The 20,821-nt window shown below is 31.4% G+C and overlaps 1 protein-coding gene across 3 annotated transcripts in view; it reads right to left on the minus strand.

Annotated features, from left to right (window-relative positions):
* Positions 1 to 236: 236 nt before the first annotated feature.
* Positions 237 to 20,821, minus strand: part of LOC149786517 (putative inhibitor of apoptosis) — a 112,425-nt gene continuing 91,840 nt past the window's right edge. For all 3 annotated transcript variants that reach the window (XM_089977021.1, XM_089977022.1, XM_089977023.1), the window contains exons 4-11: positions 20,441 to 20,483; positions 14,335 to 14,514; positions 11,777 to 11,952; positions 11,178 to 11,274; positions 10,230 to 10,334; positions 8,812 to 8,943; positions 7,591 to 7,641; positions 237 to 2,796 (exon numbers count right to left, since the gene is read on the minus strand). In XM_089977021.1, coding sequence (XP_089833147.1) covers positions 2,597 to 2,796; positions 7,591 to 7,641; positions 8,812 to 8,943; positions 10,230 to 10,334; positions 11,178 to 11,274; positions 11,777 to 11,952; positions 14,335 to 14,514; positions 20,441 to 20,483 — 984 coding nt within the window. In that variant the 3' untranslated portion in view covers positions 237 to 2,596. The remainder of the gene's footprint in view (positions 2,797 to 7,590; positions 7,642 to 8,811; positions 8,944 to 10,229; positions 10,335 to 11,177; positions 11,275 to 11,776; positions 11,953 to 14,334; positions 14,515 to 20,440; positions 20,484 to 20,821) is intronic.

Here is a 20,821-nt window from a genome sequence, read left to right on the forward strand (position 1 = left end):
TTAAGTTTGATATATATTTCATTCAGGCAGCTATTTTTGTGTTTTGGTCCATGACCCTGAAGCAGAGATAAAGAAGGCTGAAATACAATGAAACATATTTGACTGCTTTTTCCTGGTCTGGATCTAACTTGACCTCAGCTAGTAAGAACTGTCCTTGAGAGGAAGAATAATGCGGCTACTGTTACAACTTTCTAGCATTAAACTAAGTAACAGAAAGAAGCGAAACCAACAAGTGGTTTAAAATTCAATAAATAATTTAATTATCTAAGTTATAAATGAACATTTAAGAGGAACTTACGGAATTATATATGAAATCCAAACTAATTCTAAAATGTTCCATCACAATTCAAAAACGAATATAACGTGCCGAATCAATTCTATGTCCTGAATGTGTTGATATACTAATATCCTTGAAGATACTAGAGTGTCAGCAGCTTTGATGTATCACAATGACATTGTTCAAACACTCCTTTGAATGAATTCAAAATAATCATGCAATACTGCATTAGTCCAGTCTTATGAGCACTTTGTAATTCATTGAAAAATTATAATAAACAGTTCATCTCTAACACGTCATTCAATATATTTGCAGAATGAATCTTAAAAATAACATATGAAATAAGAGTGAAATAAGTATCCATAGCTTCATACTTTTATACACCCTTACATATATATTATATACGTTCGATTAAACCAATATAGCAAAATAACGTTTTGACAGTATATATACATTTTTCTCATGAATCCTATAAAATCATATCCATATAAATATTTCATGAAACTAATTTTTTCACATGTTTTAAAAGTGATAACATTTTATTAATTTATATATATATATATATATATATATATATATATATATATATATATATATATATATATATATATATATATATTCTACACAGATATTAGTTGCAGACAATACGTTTATTCCGATAAGAGAACGGCTGTAGTTGGAAATTGTCGTTCCTTCCAATCGTTGGTATAAGCCAGTCAGTGAATAACACAAGTGCAAAGTCTCTGAAGTCTTAACTCCTCCCTGTGCACGTGCATCCTAGAACCTTTTTGCTTTGCACTGTTGCAATTCAAACATGTTATAATGAATGTCGTTATCTCATGAAATGAAACTAGTCAGTTTTCTAATCAATACTGCAGGTACGTTGTCACTATATTTTTCCTCACAACAAATGACTCCTAATTCATTACGTTACTTATAAATTTGATCCAAGAATATGTTGTTGTTTTTGTGTTTTTTTGTTGTTGTTATTTTTGTTTTTTTTTTTAAAAAAAAACATTTCTTGATATCGATTTATATTGATTGTCGATTAAATATCATCACATATTGAACACTTGTCAACTTTGGTTCGTTCAGGCACGACTGTCTCTACAACAAGGTTATGTAGGTCATTATTCAGCCCCTAGCCATCGTATACTTCTTATCTGAATTCCTCTTTCATGAATACACACAATCTCGTAAGCTACATATAATAGGTTTCATAATACACTCATGATCTAACTGACGTCACCGTGGTCTAATCATGTAGCCCATAAATACGTTTCAAAGGCGTTCCTGTAGAGTTCATTAGTTTTCTATTATCTAGAACTTTAATATCACCAATTCCAATATGGTCCATTTCTTTCACTCACTTTTATTCCAACCTTTCGTCTTTATGATGACAAAGTATGTATGTGTTTCGAACTGAGGGGCGGCATTTAAATGGTAACTGGATGTTGTTATTTCGAAAGGTCCTCAAAACATGTGATCGAATAGCTCAAAAGCGCAATGTGAAAGCTACCACTGGTGAGAAGATAGAAGAACTCTCTTTTTCGGAACCTTTGCTTTTTTGCGTTATCTATGACGTTACAACTTCTGTTATATGAACATGTGCAAGCAGCACTTCAGGCAGATTGACGACGTACGAAGGTTTCAGTTAGAATATGTTTAAATCATTTTGATCGTGTTCTCATAGACCGACTATTTATACCGACGTTTTCTTTTGTTTATTTATACATTCACGCGATTTTAAAAGTATTTTGACCTGCAGCGTATTCGAAATAATACAAATCTACCGACCAACAGGCTGGGTAAATCTAAACGAAATTTACAATTTAAAATTACTCTTGCAAATTGATATATGGTTGGCGTATACAAACTTTAGTGTAAAACGATCTTCATAAAATCGAGATCTATATAGATATGCTTTTCAATTGATTGTATGATTCACCAATCAAATTAAAACATTTCTTACAGAGAGAAACGTCATTTGGGACCTGTTGTCAATAACAATATCTCTCACTAATACAAAATACAATAAATCATCTAATAAACGTTATACACGATATCTAACAACGAGACAGAAATTTATGTTCCTTTCTAAAAAAAAACTATGATTCGCCGTGCTGTTTTGAGTGAGTCACCGAGATCTTAATAATTTGCAATTTCCAACCCAAGTGGTTCTTTTGCATTTGATGGGTGGCAAGGCAAATATCACAAACTTAAGCTGCTGTATCGGAACCCTGATCAATCATCACCTTGGAGTGTCTGTTATAAAGACACTTTACCGATTGTATTATAGACGAGTTTTATTATATATTATCAAATTACGTATGTTTTAATTTTTTCACTGATCTTCTTATAGCAAAGAGGACAGATAGATGATTTGTCAGAGCAATTCGAACACAGGCAGAGGTGCGTGCAAGGTAACAACAAAATATCTCTTTTGGCCACTCTACACTCAACACAATGCATACTTTGCCGAAGTCTTTGATTCTCTTCGATGAGACTTCTCTTAGAATCTGCAATGAACAACGCAAAATTATGTTACGTTCTGATAAACACACTTAATAAGGCCTACACATTTCGTAATATTGAATGAATTACCAATTATTTCATCCTTCTGAGCGAGACAGAACATGGAATCAAACTGATACTTTTTTAAGACAAATATATGACAGTCGGGTTGGACTGATTGTAAAACTAGAAGCTGTAAAGAAATGCAATGCTAGATGCATCGATTATTATGATCACGTAATGAAAAATCAAATTTTAAATATTCCGTTTCCAAAGAATGAAAGACGAACCAAAGTTTCCACACAATATAAATAAGTGAATGGTCATAGTGAGGAAAACCATTGAATCAAAGACAATATTAAAATCAAATAATCAAATCTATGCCTTCAATTACTTTAACATTTAAATCGAAAACGTTGAAAACACCCGGAAATATCAATTAAACATCTCGAAAAAGCAATGGAAAGGAACATGAATGGAAATTTTGAAGATAAATATATGTCTTATTTTCATTTATGTTGCATAATGTACAAACCATATTAATTATGACACCACTAAAATTTTAAATCCATATACATTCTGAATATGAACTTTAATTAGAATATTAGACTTTCTTTACATATGACGTTCGACCTGGCATCATATTATGAAGCCTCTTTCCTTTTTTCCTCAAATTAGTATTGGAAATAAATCTGTCGAACCCCTTGATAGAGTAAGTGATCTTAAATGTGTACTCATTTCTGGAAAAACAGGATGCCAACAATTTCTGAGCCAATCATCCGTACACTGACATAATTATAGGGTTACATGATATGTCTTCAGTTATGAAGTTAGTAGTTATATGGTTTGCTAATGATTCGATGTGGAATGACACCACGTCAGTGGGAAGTGTACCAAACGAGGCGCTTGACCCAAGCCCAAGAAAAGCTTGAACTGACTCAGTGTCGTTCCTTACCGGGTTGCTATCAAACCGTGCTACGAATTTTGCACATTTATTATTATCATTTTCATCTAGATCTATGGCAAAGAAACGATAGGCGATTTCATGACACCACTGAAATTCTTGATGTCATATTAGTGTGACATGATTTGGTTCCTTCTAATTTCGTATGGTCTCAAAATATTTCATGAATCACTTTCATCGATGCAAATGCAAGAAACTGGGCGAAACGTGGAGCAAAACTGCACAAATGCATTAGACAGACAAGTATACACATGTCAAAAAATGGTGTACTTTATTTTAGAAATTTTAAACTATTTCGCGTCACTTCTTTTAGCAAAGATTATTTTTCGTTACCAAAACCCGGGATGTTTCCAAAGTAAAACTTACATGAACTGAAATTATCAATCAAAGTAATTGTGTAAGAGGCCATAGGTTTTTGTACTCTTAGCTGTCAAATTCTGACGAGTTTTAGAAAAACATAAATTGGCTAATTTATAACAATTTAAATACAACCAAACATAGAAAAACATTAACGTTACATATCTCGAAACGTTGTATTGAATATATGAAACACCATAAAATAATGCACGATATATATATATATATATATATATATATATATATATATATATATATATATATATATATATATACAATAGCGTACAAAACAAATGCTTCAGGCACTTTAACAATAATGGCAATACTGCAGATTTTTTCACCAAACGTTTCAAACTTGTTTCAAAATATGTAATATTTATAAATATAATTCAATCAAGGAAATATTTATAATTATATGAAGACGGTCTGATTCTTCATTAAAGAACTGAACACTATAATTTGACGTTGTACATTGATTCTAAGTACAGTAAATTATATATTATGTGATTTGGATTTTTAACGTAGCTTTAACAATTAACAATTAATACTAACCTCTTAACGCTGAGCGCCAAGCGAGGCAGCTGTTTGTTCCATTTTTTAAAGTCTTTGGTATGACTCGGGCGGGAATCGACCTCTCGCATTCGAGGCGGCGGACTCTCCAACCACTAGGCCACCAGAGCGGTCCATTAAATTAGATAAATATTTAAAGATCAACGATCTTTTTACACTTCTGTACTATGATGATTTAAGTGTCTCAAGGTACATGCACTATTGATTGTCTCATTCCACAAAGTATTATACTTTATCAACTAACTGTTTCATTTTTCTATTATATTTTGTATTTTCCATATATCTAAGGCCAGGTATCAGTTTACAGGTCAATCCCATTTATAAAGTCGAAACTATGACCTAGAAATTTGTGTTAAAAATAGCAAAAGGAAAAGTCATAGCTTGAGGGTACATCATGTACTTATTATTTGTATTAATAGCATGGTCGTATCAGCAAGATATGTCATGTATGACGTTTACTCATTATATTAGGACTGTAATTCTACGGCCATTAAAGGTAGTTTAATTGATTTAATGTTTATATACACTTCGAAATGTATAATTTATTTTTAAGGTATGTTCATCAAGATGTAAGATCATAGATCATCATTATTTATTTTTACGTCTGTCGTCTAGCTCTTAAATTCCCAAGGATAGTAAGACAAACGCCAATTGTTATTGATGCATAGAACACTTTTATGATGTCATTTGAATTATCAATGTTGTTTTTAATGTTTGATTATAGTTCACAAACCATTCAAGCAATGAAATTAAAATATCGCAAATGGTGTGTCTTGTACCACAATTAAGATTCTGTCTGCAAAGTTAAAGTAACATCCATCTCATGATCATTTTCCTGTAATGCATCTTTTTCTGTAATTTAAAGCAATTAATAGTATTATCCAACTTTTCAATTTAACCTATTGACTTTCTACAACTTTCATAATTATAGCAATAGAGTTAGTCATATGCAGATATACATATATGTCCTGACAAGTCTTGAACTAAACACCCATATGTAAAGAGATGAAAAACTGAGGATGTTGATATCAGTGATAGTCTGACAGTGTTGTATACACCACTATTATGTTTCTATCTTAAACCTTAGCGTGTTCCATTGTTTTATCCATGCTGTAGCTATGAAGCTGTTTAAGATATTCGGAATAATGTAAGTACAGTTAATAAAGAAAGTGTGGTGCATGCCATGTTCTATGTCAATTTACAAGATCAAGGTAAAACCAACACGTGTGGTGTCATGTTTTTAAACTAACGAAACGTAAATTAGTTATATATCATAATTAGCGTTATCACATCCATTATCATTTGACTTGATGCATTTGTGCTTCAACTGTCTTATGTTAGGCATATTATATTGACACATTTTCATTCCGTGCCTCTATTAAGCGTTTTGTCTAACCAGTTACTTTTGGACAGCTGGATAGATATCGTACAACTGTGCTCATGTACACATCGTAACTTTCTGGTGTCTCACATGCCATATACAGGCCCACTGCACTAGGTTACGTTCACTGCAAGGTGAACTCGTAATTATGTAATTTTGTATATTTCCTGGGGGATAATTTTTAAACTAATGAAACGTAAATTAGTTATATATCATAATTAGCGTTATCACATCTATAACTTTAGTCTCAAGCTTAAAGTCACAGTTAAAGAAAATATAAATCAGCATTCTCTACCCATGTACAGATATAATGTTCGAACCAAGGAAGGTATTTTCATTTAACTTTGCCTGTTCTAGACTTGATGGTGTCTCTTGTATTCATAGTCATATCCTCTGCCCCAAAGGTTAAGGTAAAAAAACAAGGCAAGTCAGTTGCTTGTTTCCTTATCTAGGCTGTCACTTTTTTAACAACTTTAAATATTTTGATGAAATTGTATCCAGTTTCACACTCAAATGTTGCTGGCAGGACTGTAACTTTAAAATCAAGGTCATTGGTAGGGAAAGTGCACTGAATAAGCATATAATGTGCTGTGTGGTACTCTTGTTACTTAAAACCTTAATGTTGTGTAACATCTCATTGCTTGCTTGATGCCATCTTCAAGATCGTACTGGAAGCCGTTAGCTCGAACTAGTGGGTACTTTGGGTATGGGCACCTTATCTACATCTGCTATTGAATTTGTATCATTGCTGCGTTTTCTGAAGATTTCGATGTTAAAAGAACATTAGCTATTAATTTCAATATGACACAAAGAAAGGCACCAAAAAATCTTCACCCTGACATTTTTGTGAAATAGGCTTAGGAAATATGAGGAGAGTTTATGGTTCTTCATATAGAAAAAAAATGACACCTATATGATCATACATTATTCATTTAAGACCTATCCTACATGAACTTATAAAATAACTAAATTTTAGTTCCAGTAACGACCACATTAAAAATATACTTTGGCGTCTAAAAGAAAAAGCTATATCTCTTTAAACATTCGTTTGTATTTAAGGCAATGCTATTTTTGACAGCTCCAATAGCAACCATTAAAACTCCATAGCAACCACTTAGAAAACAGAAGTTATCACATCTCCACCAAAAACACAGAGTGTTATGATTGGAAAAAAATATTTCATATACCATAATCTAAAACAAGTGTGTGTATTTTGGTCTCCAAAACAGCTTCGTGAGAAACATAACTTTTACACCTTCAAAACCATTTCATTTAATGTTGCCAAACGTTCCAGGAATGTTCGAAACGACGTGTTTTACTTATTATTGTTTCGTACATCCTCGAAAGCAACCAAACATCTTTCACATCAGCCAGGTAGAAACTGGTTTTATTATTTTTTAAACTGCTGTGGTAATTTAAGTAAAACTTTACAAATAAAAGAAATATATTTTAAACTTGCTACAGTTGCTGTACGTATGGAGTATAAGCAGCTGTTTGATAAGGGACCAACCAATAATTTAGCAATACCCTGTCTGAAGGCTGGAAACTTGTAGTTTTCGGGATTAAGTACTCCAGTTCCTAAAACCGAAAATTAAATGCGCACTTAATACAACCATGAGCAAAATCTCTTAACAAAGTTTATTTTGCAGAGCGCTATTTGTTTTTAACCGTTTGTTCGCCCTAAGCCTAGTGAACATTATTTGATTATTTAAAGTATCTATCGTATATCCATTGATAATCCAATTCATTTATTGACAAGAAGTCATAGTTTTAAGACCTGTTCAACATATTTCCATTTATATTAACAAACAATTAGTTGGCAGTATATGAGACTTACTTTGTCTATATATGCATCGTCACGTCCGAACATTAAACTTGCACTACGGGTGAATTTAGAAGGAGTATGTTTGTGAAAAATATAAGTAAACATAATGAAATGTAGCCTTTTATTTTAAGAGAGAGAGAGAGAGAGAGAGAGAGAGAGATGTTATAACATAAACTTCAAATGGTAACATATGGAGATGAATCACGTGATCCCATTAACATCAAATTGCTTGTTATGTCCACTGCACTAGACCGACATATAAAACTGATTTACTTCCAGGAGGGCAGATTGCTACATCCCATCGGCGACAACAGTAAATAGTTTGTATTATCACAGAAATATATTTGAGGGTATCAACATCCACTTTCATGCCGTTTGCACTTGATTACTATCTTGATTTGTAACGTGCCCATATTAGTCACGTTGTATTTATATGCAAAGAATGACATACGTTCTTCCAAGTTTGTCTGTCTTTAAATGCGATTTTCGTCTTATTTTATTTGAACAAAATTTTAATTTCATTATTTCTCAACATTTTCAATGGAAAGGATTGAATGCAAGGTACTGTGTATGCACAATTACGCAGAGGATACCATTTTAGAGGCGGAAAGGATGGGAAGTGTTAGACATTTTAAAAACCAAAAGATTATCTTTTCAAGTAATTTATGTTCTCCTTTCCCTGCAGAATGACTTCTAGTAAGATATTAAAGAAGGCTCCAAAAGTACCGTGATAAAAATGTCAGCTTTATGACCATATTCTTTGTGGATCTATTTAATTCAAATCTGAACTTTTCCTATAGCTTTTATATTATATTAGGAAGAGAAAACAATTGTAGTAAACATAATAAATAATACACCTGCAGACGGTTTGGCAAAAGCATGCCAACATCAGGAAATCTGGCTAAAAAAGTACAACAACTAACCATTCATCTGAGTACTAGGTCCTGGCATTACTGGCGGATTCATTTTCCCGTGAGCTCCAATGGTACGTTCATATATTTCCTTTTTCTCAAGAATTAAATCCATTATATCTTTGGATGTATAGTCCGATTTCCCTGTAATTACACAAAATGGCAATAATAGTGAACCCACAACATAAATCGTATAGCATTAGTAACATCTAAATAATACGCATCTAGGAAGGACATGCCAATGCTATTCGTATGACATTCCAACTCGTTTGTCATTAAGGTGGGTATTCAAAGTGTAGTTTCGAGCCTTCTAGACCATCTCTATGTGCTTTTAGTTCAGTCCAATTCGGAATAATATACTTTTAATGTGGGATTGTCCTCTTTTATGAGTTTGAACAAGTGACTTTAATATATGGAGCTTTTTTTGGTATTTAAAACCAATTATGTCGAACTTTAGAAGCTGCTTTTAAGTTTGTATCTCCGTTGTTTCTTACATTCGTTCAACAATGTGAAATTGGACTTGTCAAGGTTACAGGAAGCTCTGTTTTCATCAGAGGTTTGCATTTTCTATTGTTGCGTTAAATTTTGTATTTCTTGCTTAGAAAAGCCCTGACTTGTATCTTAGAGAGCGTGGTACTCATGTGACCTGGAATGATGGCTGCTATAGCAATGCGGAACATGTTCTCAGGATCGAGAGTTTTAAGATTCAGCTCTAATGTTGATATTCGGTCTGATGCTAATTTGTTTTTGGAAGCTGAGATGCTCTGATGGATCTGTACCGATAATTGTCATATGTATCCCTCCTCGATCTCTTCCCTGCAGTAGGACAGGTGTAGATTTATTTCTGGACATCACAAACTGATCTTTAAAAAACATTCTTGCATGCTTGCTTTCATAGTTAAGATTGACGTACATTTTGCACTTTCTAGCTATGCATTATTTCCACAGTATATACAGAAAATACAAATTATTACTAAAAATACGATATTACTGAGGACGAATACTGCTTTTGTAGGTACGGGAGTATGAAACCGTCTTAAAACAGAGTAACATTTAAATTATGTCCCTCAAAAAATATTTAGTCGAACTACAACACAAATCAATAGTGCACGTTTTACTGCTACAGTTCGAAGACATTGCTTCGATTGTCAAACATCTCCCTTTTATCTTCGTCTTCTATGTCTTCTTTTCCTCATTGTTGCTTTTGGTAAAATATGACTAACATTTTTCTCAATTGTTTGTATGTGCAACAAGTATGTTTCTTTTATCGAGTGAAATAGCGATAATGTATGTAATTCGTAATACTTAGGATAATTACTGTAGACTGAAATTATTTAGAATTTGAATATGTCAATTACTGTCGTGTTATTGTCTTCAAGGAAAGTAAAACATGTTGTTGTAATAGTATATATTTGCTACAGTCTTGTTACCTTTGGTAAGCAATTCATTGATTGTTCTCGCTACTATATCCTTCGAGTAACCTACATTCAAAGCATGTTTTGCTGCATCTGTTTCAAGAACACTTTCGGCATATCCTGCAAATATACAAATGTAGATTTGAATATGTTTACTTGTGTTTGTATAGACATTTCAGAGTGACTCGGACCATTCGTAAATCAACACTTTAGGCATTTAATGCTGTCAAATTTGTTTTTAGTTTTCTGAATGTTGTCAACACAAATACAAAGCACAACCCTTATAATTCTAATTTCTCTTGTTCTCATACATGATAAATTACATATATAGAATCTCTGTTTTTATTTCTATCACATTTTAATGTCACACAAAATATCTAATGAGATAATGTCCAAACGTCTGAACTGTAAGTTTGCAATATTCAGAAAACACTACAAAAACCAAGTAAAATGTACCATACGATTAAATCTATTCGTCTAAAAATCTGAAATGATTAGTTTCTCTTTAATGACAAAACTTACTGATTTCAGTTCATCGAACGGAAAGAATCTGCCGTGATCTTCGCAAGCAAACAAAGTACAGTGGGATAACTAAAGTATTCTGCTTTTCATACAGTTCAAAGCAAACATATATCTTAAGTTATGCATTGATTTAGCATACGTTATGAAGGTTTCACCACACCATACGAAGTAAGTTCCAACACATATTTTACCAGTTGTTTAAAGACAAGTAACATACGTATTATATAAACAACTGTCCATTTGCTTCCAAATCCATACTACCAAGGCAACCAATAATAACCTGTGTAAGTATTACATTAGTGAAACTAAACGCGCACACACACACACACACACACACACACACACACACATATATATATATATATATATATATATATATATATATATATATATATATATATATATATATATATATATATATAATTAAGAATATCAGCTTACCTTGCTCAAGTTGAGAATTCAACTCATTATTCAAGCTCGGTGCAACTGCCATCGGATTATTTGGTTGAAATGTTGAATGAACTACTGCATCCTCCTCCTATGAATTATTTACGATTAAGTATATTTACGATTATATATATATATATATATATATATATATATATATATATATATATATAATGTTAATTATGTACAGGCACAGCTTTTAGCGAAAATAGTTTTATTCTTCTTGTGCATCAACACGGAGTACAGATTCAATAACTCCATCTAAGCACTGTCAGTTATACCGAAATGTGTCTATATATATATATATATATATATATATATATATATATATATATATATATATATATATATATATATATATCACCAGTTTTCTCTATATGTTTGTATGAATGTGCCTGTATGTATGCATATACAAAATATACGTATATATGTTTAGTAAAAAATATTTTACATTAATTGTCAAATCTTATACAGATTCCTTGTGAGACACATTTTAAAATGCAGATTGTAAATCAGACAACAAAACAGAAATGTCCTTTTGAAATGTTGTATATGGGAGCAAGGTGGAATACAGGGAAATGAGTTTCCTATACCTCATCTGAATCTTCCGTCATTCTCCTTACAAGATCGATGAATTCTTGCCCTTTTACACGTTTTACAAAAGGACACTGTGGGAACCAGCGTGCATGTTCAATCCAAGGATCATCCTCGGGATCCCAATTTTTAAGTCCACCATCACAGGCAAAACAGCGGACTACATCTTGCAAACCTAATTTAAAGCAAAACAATATAGTTTCATTCTGGTACTGTCTGACAGTATTTTAGTTGGTTTGACAGTATTACTGGAAAATATAATCTACAAAAAATAAATACACTATAGAGGAAACTCTTTACGGAAACATGTAGAAAGCTGTATTTTTCAATCAATCGAATTATATTTTAGATTCCTGAACCATATTTCCATAGTCGGATAATCGGAGATGCATCTCATTTTTGGTAGTATTTGACCGATTCATGAATCTCAAAGATTTATTCATTTCTGAGTCATATTTCATACAGACAGAAGTACTATTTCACTATATCAGCTTTTCTAGAGTGTTATATAAAATTTATCAACCAACTGAAGCATAATAATAAATACCTTAAACAACAATCCTGTTAAATATGTTCACATTGGACAATTTCTCATATAACGTTCAATTTATACTTTTGTAGATGAAATGCAATGTAAAATATTTCACCATTGTTTTTTTTCTGTAAACTCTCTGGAAACTACCTTAAATCAGTTGGTTCGTGACTATCTCTGCCGATACCACACAGAAAAGAAAAACAAACAAGACTTATAATGAAAAGAGAAGCAGAAATGCATACCAGAGGCTTATACGAATTAATTTAATATCAATTTAAGTAAATGTCATCATGCAAAACCTCCTCAAATTAAATGTATTCCACCTTGATAAATAAAGCCTGATAAACAAGACCGATTATACCACGTATAACTTTACCTCAAACGCCAAATAAGCTATCAAGGATTCTATCTCAACTATTTCAAAAGAGTTAAAATGTTATCACCTTTCTTCCACTAATGGGCTTTACTCTGTACAAATACTAATAACTATCCACGAAGATATTTAATCTTCTTACCAAATTAAATTTTAAATCGTCATATATTGACTAGTCGATATGCTAGCCACCTAGTCTTTTCAGGGCAGTCAACGTATTTGTAATGTTCTTCAACAAACATAAATATATATTTTTATTAAACGTAATTATGCATTTTACGTTAAAAATAAGAAAAACAAGGCAACATATTTTCTTTATAGAAGATAAAGGCCGCAAGAGACTCTTTATATGTAGAACTTAACTTTAATTATTAGTTTCGACCTTCTTCAGGTGGGTCTTTTTTCCCCAGTGACTCACTCAACCCCCTCTCTTCTCGAAGACTAAATGGGTTAAGTAGCTCTCACACAGTAAATTTCTTCATTCATGCATAACTCCATCAGACAGTGCATCATGTTTTAATTCTTACGTTCAAAGGCAAACCCGACTCTTATTTTTAGGAAGCACGACTATCCAATGGATAATTTTCTTTAAAAAGTAATTTACCAAACTACGAACAATCATCACATCCTTAGTAGCTAGGTTCTAAACTCTTTGCACAGTATTTTGCAAAGGAAATTGTTTTCATCGTGAAATGTACTTAGACAAATTATATGTATTTAATATACACATACATACATAATGAAAACATGTATTCAGTCTGGCAAAACAAATGAAGTGAAGTAATAAATAATATAAATCGTGTCCCTTAGTGACTGATGCTAAATAATTATTAATAATAATATTTGTTTTGTATTAATCACACGCTAGCGTCAACATTCTTTATATGAATAAATAGGAACATATTATACACAGTGATGATTACATCACATTTTTTAGTATATCATTAAGATGAATAATTCTTATACTGTCTAGCTACTTTTTAAAGATCATTCGAAGATCTACAAAAACAAATCATAGCAATTTTATAATACATTTCCGAAAAGCATTTATATTCTTTTTCGACATTACACTGCTTTAAAAACTGACTATAGATGCACAGCATTTGGTGAATATAAAAAATTATCGAGTAATCATAGCTTGAAAAATTATTATATTTCCATTCTCGACACCTGTCTTATTATACATATCCACTTGGTATCTACAACATTTACCAAAATCAATACAAAGATTAATTCATAATAAAATCAATCAATTCAAGGTGGCATAAGAGACTTGACTTGAACTTGACTTGCTCTTTCTTGAGTGAATTATGATTATCATTCTAATACAAGAGTAACACAAATAATTTATCTTTTATCGGATGGGACTAAGGTTGTTGATTGCTAGTACATGCCTTCCGGCAAACTAGTGGAGATTTTGTCAAAATATACATCCAAGTTAGAATGGTCTGGATGATTCCACGTTATAATTGTTGATGAACAAGTTATTTCAGGAACATTTGTGAATATCAATTCATTATTACAGGGGGAGAGCAAACCCCACCATAGGGGAAGAGTGGAAAAATTGCACTATGAAACTCAAACACCCCATGTTCTAAACATGATGGATTAGATTCTCGGTATAACGCATATATGAAAACGTGTAATACCTGTATAATAGAAGCCAGCATCTGCCACTTGTTCTGGTCTTTGCCTGATGTCACTCGGCCAGCGGGCAAACGAAGACAATCTGATGCTGTAAGCCTGATACTGAGGGCTTCGGATACGGTCAGATGCACTCCATGATCCTGGATTTCGAGAAGTTACTCTAGATGGATCATCTTCAAAACCTGACATATGAACACAAAGGCAAGGTAAAGAGAGGAAGTGGAGGGGGAGCAAATGAGAGAGAAAAGCGTAGTCTGTGCAATTGATAAATGTGAAATTTGATTAATATCGTCATATCATGAAGGTGCAGACCATATTTGTTTTCACTGCGTGAAGTTGATCAAAAGTTTTGGATCAAGAAGACAATTCGTGATATACAGTAAAGACGAACTTGACGCTCTCTTATAATGGTATTCTCGTCGAGATAGGTGTTGCATGATAATCTAATTAGACATATCTCTGGATAAAAGGTTTTGTTCAGATATCTCCTGAAATTCAAAAGTTGTATATTGTAACTGTGATATGAACAAATCATCCAGAAGTGATGCATATCGGTGTAGAGTTTTATCAAAAGCTGGGCATGGAAAAAGTTAGATTAGCCTTTGCCCTGACTTAGAACAGGAAGTAAGATACATGACGCTGATATGCTAGATAGCATTAGTGAATATATCCAAACACATTTTCATGAAGATATCTTCTGGTATTCAAACGTTGCTGTCTGGGCACGAAAACAGGTCACACGTTACCTTCCCCTGCAAAAAACATAGTCATGTGATAATGTACCTCTGGCAAATGTTTTTCGACTTTGTTCATCAAATTTAGCTTAGACAAGGTAATGGGTAACATATTAAAATATGTCCTTGTTATGACCTTGACACAGACTTAGGAAATATGACATACAGTCTAGCCAAGAATTACACCTTTCTTAACTGTCGTGAAAAATCTACTGTGCTTCAACGTTTACAGCCCTGACCTAAGAAATATGAAAGGAGCTTTACGTTCATTCAGTCGAATGACAATCAGCATATATATAAGCAAGGCTGAATATCTTGAGCTGAGACGCATCAGCTAAATTCGCAAATATCTTTCAGTTGATGCCACTAAAACACTTGTGTGTTCATTAGTACTTTCAAGACTGAACTATTGTAATTCAGTTCTGTCTGGTTCATCTCAATATCTACTCCAAAAACTTCACGAAGTTCAAAACACAGCTGCTCGGATCATACTTAGTGTACCACAATCAGAGCACACCTCCCCGCTCCTCTGTAACCTACACTGGCTATCCATTCGATCCAGAATCAAACACAACATTTGTTCTCTGTGCTACTTTTCACAGACGGACTCTAGTCCAGCATACCTATCCGACCTCAAAAATGTGTACACACCAGCAAGATACTTACGCTCCTCTTCTGACAATCGTATACTCATTATTCCCACTATGAAAACAAAGTCATACGGACAGCGTTCTTTTGCATATCAGGGCCCAGCAACGTGGAATGAATTGCCCACTGAACTTAGACACAGTGATCACATTCAAGAGTGCTCTCAAAACTCACTTATTTCGACTGGAAGAACAAACTTAAAGACTTAATGTTTTTTTTCTTCTTCTCTGTTTTCTAATTTCATGGTGTTTGTGTATTGTAATCATATCAGTATGTATGTTTTTATCTTATAGGTGTTGTCTAATGTTAAAGCGCTTAGAGCTTCTTAAGATTAGGCGCTCTACAAAGTCTTATTATATATATACAATTTATTAACAAATAGAGATAAACAGTTTTAGTAATATTAGTTTTATGTATAATACACGCTTATTAGAAGAAAAGAAAATAAATTACAAACAGAAAAAAATAAAACAAAAATAAAATATAATTACAAAGATAAATGTAATGAACACATGTACTAGTATAATCTTTATAGCTGTTAAAGTGGTTATCAGAACTCAAAATATTTAATAAAAATATAATAAAAATATGGTGTGCATTACGGTTACTATCAAGTATTTTATAAATAATTAATCATATTATAATGATAATTAATTACAAATTCAATTTCATTTTTAAAGAATTAGTAAACTTATTTTTATGTTATTAGATTATACTTTTACCAATTAAGATTTTCTGCAAAGTAAAATAATATGAAATATTCATATCTAATTGTAAACAGGGGACATAATTCAGAAAAAATAATAAAAAATTAATAAAAAATTACTAAATGTCATATAGTGTTTTTGAATTTAGACCTTTTGGATATACCGTATTCAGACGGTGAATCCAATAGGTTTCCTTTAGTAGACGTTCCATTTCAGAATCAGCTTTAACAATAGGTTGGAAGGAGAAATCTTGCAATGTATGGGAAATTTTGTTAAAATGTGCGGCAACATGAGATGAAAATGATTGATCGATATAATTTTTTATATCTGATCTATGTTGGTTCATACGTTTAGATATTTGTTGACTGGTTTGTCCAACATATTGGATGCCACATTTTTTGCACGTTATCAAATAAATAACATTTGATGTTGCACAATTAATGTCACAACGCATATTAAAAATTTCTTTCGTATTATTACTATTGAAAGAAGTATTTTCATTAATAAATGAATAGTGTGAACATCTAGGTCTATTACATTTAGTTGATGATCCTATTTTATATGATGGTTTTTCTAATTTGGAATTAGTTAGGAAATCTTTAAGATTTTTAGTCCTTTTATAAGCAAGTGTGGGTTTGCTTTCGTGTAGCGATTTAACACTTGCTTTACATGATAAGTTTAATAAATCCCAATATTTATTGATAATCTTACCTGTATTAGGCAAACTTGGATTATATTCAATAACAAAAGGAATGATATCTTCATTTCTATTTTTGATTTTATATTGTAAAGATTCAAGCTGTGTAAGAGAAGATACCTTTTGGAAAGCAGTATTAATGATGTCAATAGGGTAATTTCTATTTAAAAAATGCTGACCTAGCTCTGTCAAAGATGATTTAAAAACAGCATCATCCGAAATAATTCTTCTGTATCTTTTTGCTTGACTATATGGTATCCCATTTTTACATGATTTAGGATGGCATGAAGAATATTCAACATATTGATGAATATTCGTGTTTTTAACATGAACTATGGTAGTAATTTCATTATTTTCATTTTTCATGACATCAACGTCCAAGAATGAAACTTTAGTTTTAGAGACATTGAATGTAAATTTTATTGTTGGATGTAATTTGTTTAAACTGTCTATAAAGTAATAAAGGTCTTCTAATGAATAACTCCAAATCATAAAAATATCGTCTAAAAACCTTAACCATACATCCGGTTTTAAGAGGCATTTATTTAGAAAATCAGTTTCTATTTTTCCCATAAATAAAGATGCATAAGCAGGTGCCATAGGACTACCCATTGCTGTTCCCATTTTTTGGAGATAGTTTGTATTACCAAATTGAAAAAAGTTATTTTCGAGCACAAGTTTTATCAAATCACAAATATGTTCTTTTGATAGTTTATATGTAAATTCGTTATCTTCAAGATAATATTTACACGCTTCGACAGCATCATTGTGTGGTATATTCGTGTAGAGTGAAACCACATCAAGTGTAACAAGGAATGAATTTTCCGTTAGTTTCGGTAAAGATTTCAATTTGTTAATGAAATCAAAAGTATCTTTGACGTATGAAGGTAGTGATTTCATTAGTGGTTGTAAAATGTGATCAATATATTGCGATATATTATTTGTAACTGAGTTGTATGTAGTTTTCTTCGCCCCATGAATCCACAAGAATCCAACAGAACGGTTATAGCAACAATACAAAGTCTAATGGAAACCCTCAAGGATCTGTTGAAAACTACACAAACAGAAGAAAGAATAGGAGATTCATTAGAATACAAAAAAAAAGAACAGATGGAGGAAAGAAAAGAAAAGAATAAAGGAAATCGAAAGAGGAAAAGAAACTGTGTTAAACCTTTCTAAACGAATTCTAACTAATAGTGATTACATTCTTCTAGGTAAGGGATTATCATATTGTCCTAGAACCAAAGTGCATGATAATATTAATTTAGCAGTAGCATTTTTTAAATACACAAGATCGTTAAAATTAAAAGAACTTTTCTCACAATCATATACATCTTCACAGTATGAAAATAGTTTCCGTCTACAAAATAAGCCCTTTTACAATAAAAAAGAATCAACATTTACACCTTCTAGTGGACGATATTTTTATGATTTGGAGTTATTCATTAGAAGACCTTTATTACTTTATAGACAGTTTAAACAAATTACATCCAACAATAAAATTTACATTCAATGTCTCTAAAACTAAAGTTTCATTCTTGGACGTTGATGTCATGAAAAATGAAAATAATGAAATTACTACCATAGTTCATGTTAAAAACACGAATATTCATCAATATGTTGAATATTCTTCATGCCATCCTAAATCATGTAAAAATGGGATACCATATAGTCAAGCAAAAAGATACAGAAGAATTATTTCGGATGATGCTGTTTTTAAATTATCTTTGACAGAGCTAGGTCAGCATTTTTTAAATAGAAATTACCCTATTGATATCATTAATACTGCTTTCCAAAAGGTATCTTCTCTTACACAGCTTGAATCTTTACAATATAAAATCAAAAATAGAAATGAAGATATCATTCCTTTTGTTATTGAATATAATCCAAGTTTGCCTAATATAGGTAAGATTATCAATAAATATTGGGATTTATTAAACTTATCATGTAAAGCAAGTGTTAAATCGCTACACGAAAGCAAACCCACACTTGCTTATAAAAAGACTAAAAATCTTAAAGATTTCCTAACTAATTCCAAATTAGAAAAAACATCATATAAAATAGGATCATCAACTAAATGTAATAGACCTAGATGTTCACACTGTTCATTTATTAATGAAAATACTTCTTTCAATAGTAATAATACGAAAGAAACTTTTAATATGCGTTGTGACATTAATTGTGCAACATCAAATGTTATTTATTTGATAACGTGCAAAAAATGTGGCATCCAATATGTTGGACAAACCAGTCAACAAATATCTAAACGTATGAACCAACGTAGATCAGATATAAAAAATTATATCGATCAATCATTTTCATCTCATGTTGCCGCACATTTTAACAAAATTTCCCATACATTGCAAGATTTCTCCTTCCAACCTATTGTTAAAGCTGATTCTGAAATGGAACGTCTACTAAAGGAAACCTATTGGATTCACCGTCTGAATACGGTATATCCAAAAGGTCTAAATTCAAAAACACTATATGACATTTAGTAATTTTTTATTAATTTTTTATTATTTTTTCTGAATTATGTCCCCTGTTTACAATTAGATATGAATATTTCATATTATTTTACTTTGCAGAAAATCTTAATTGGTAAAAGTATAATCTAATAACATAAAAATAAGTTTACTAATTCTTTAAAAATGAAATTGAATTTGTCATTAATTATCATTATAATATGATTAATTATTTATAAAATACTTGATAGTAACCGTAATGCACACCATATTTTTATTATATTTTTATTAAATAAATTGAGTTCTGATAACCACTTAAACAGCTATAAAGATTATACTAGTATATATGTTTATTACATTTATCTTTGTAATTTTTTTTTTTTTTCTGTTTGTGATTTATTTTCTTTTCTTCTAATAAGCGTGTATTATACATAATATTACTAAAACTGTTTATCTCTATTTGTTAATAAATTGCGTATATAGTTTTCAGTAGAGATATATGTATCTTTAAGATCCAGTTTTATATATATTTATGTATTAAGATATCATTAATCTTTGCTGTATATGCACATCTCCATGTAAATTATTCGTTAAAGTATTAGATAATTACGTTAAAAATGTAAGCTATGACGTCATCTTGTTTATATCATTGTTTATTTCATTGATCACTTAGAAACAACATATTTAATGACGTAAGCAATGATATTGAATTCAGTTTGAATTCAGTCTGATGAAGCATTAAAGCGAAACCGGTCACACATTCTACGTGTTGGTGTTGTTTATTTTATAATTTTTATATATATATATATATATATAAGTACAATTAAGGATGAATAAACAGAAAGGTTTTTACCTACCATTTGTTACCTGAGAGTCTATAGGTCCATTACGAGTTCGAGCCTGAAAAATGACGGTTTTTCATTATGCTTTATTAAAATACTAAGCAGAAGCACGTGCCATCAAATCATTTCCCTATATTACAACCAACACATACACAAGTAGGAAACAGAGCCATAGAAAACAAAATTGAAATAAAATTAAGGATGATAGATACTTTAAAACTATCAAAAACATTTCAGGCCGATATCATTAAGTTTATAAAAGATTGAAAGGTGATAAACATATGTAAAGCATTTAACCTATTAATTACCAGACACGATATTTATGTACACAATGTTGTAGCCTTTAGAAATTTCGCAAAATCCGTAATCATCATGAAATTGATATGAATTGGTACT

The sequence above is a fragment of the Sinohyriopsis cumingii genome, chromosome 12 (assembly GCF_028554795.1).
Source record: "Sinohyriopsis cumingii isolate HCF-2022 chromosome 12, ASM2855479v2, whole genome shotgun sequence".
Classification (NCBI taxonomy): domain Eukaryota; kingdom Metazoa; phylum Mollusca; class Bivalvia; order Unionida; family Unionidae; genus Sinohyriopsis; species Sinohyriopsis cumingii.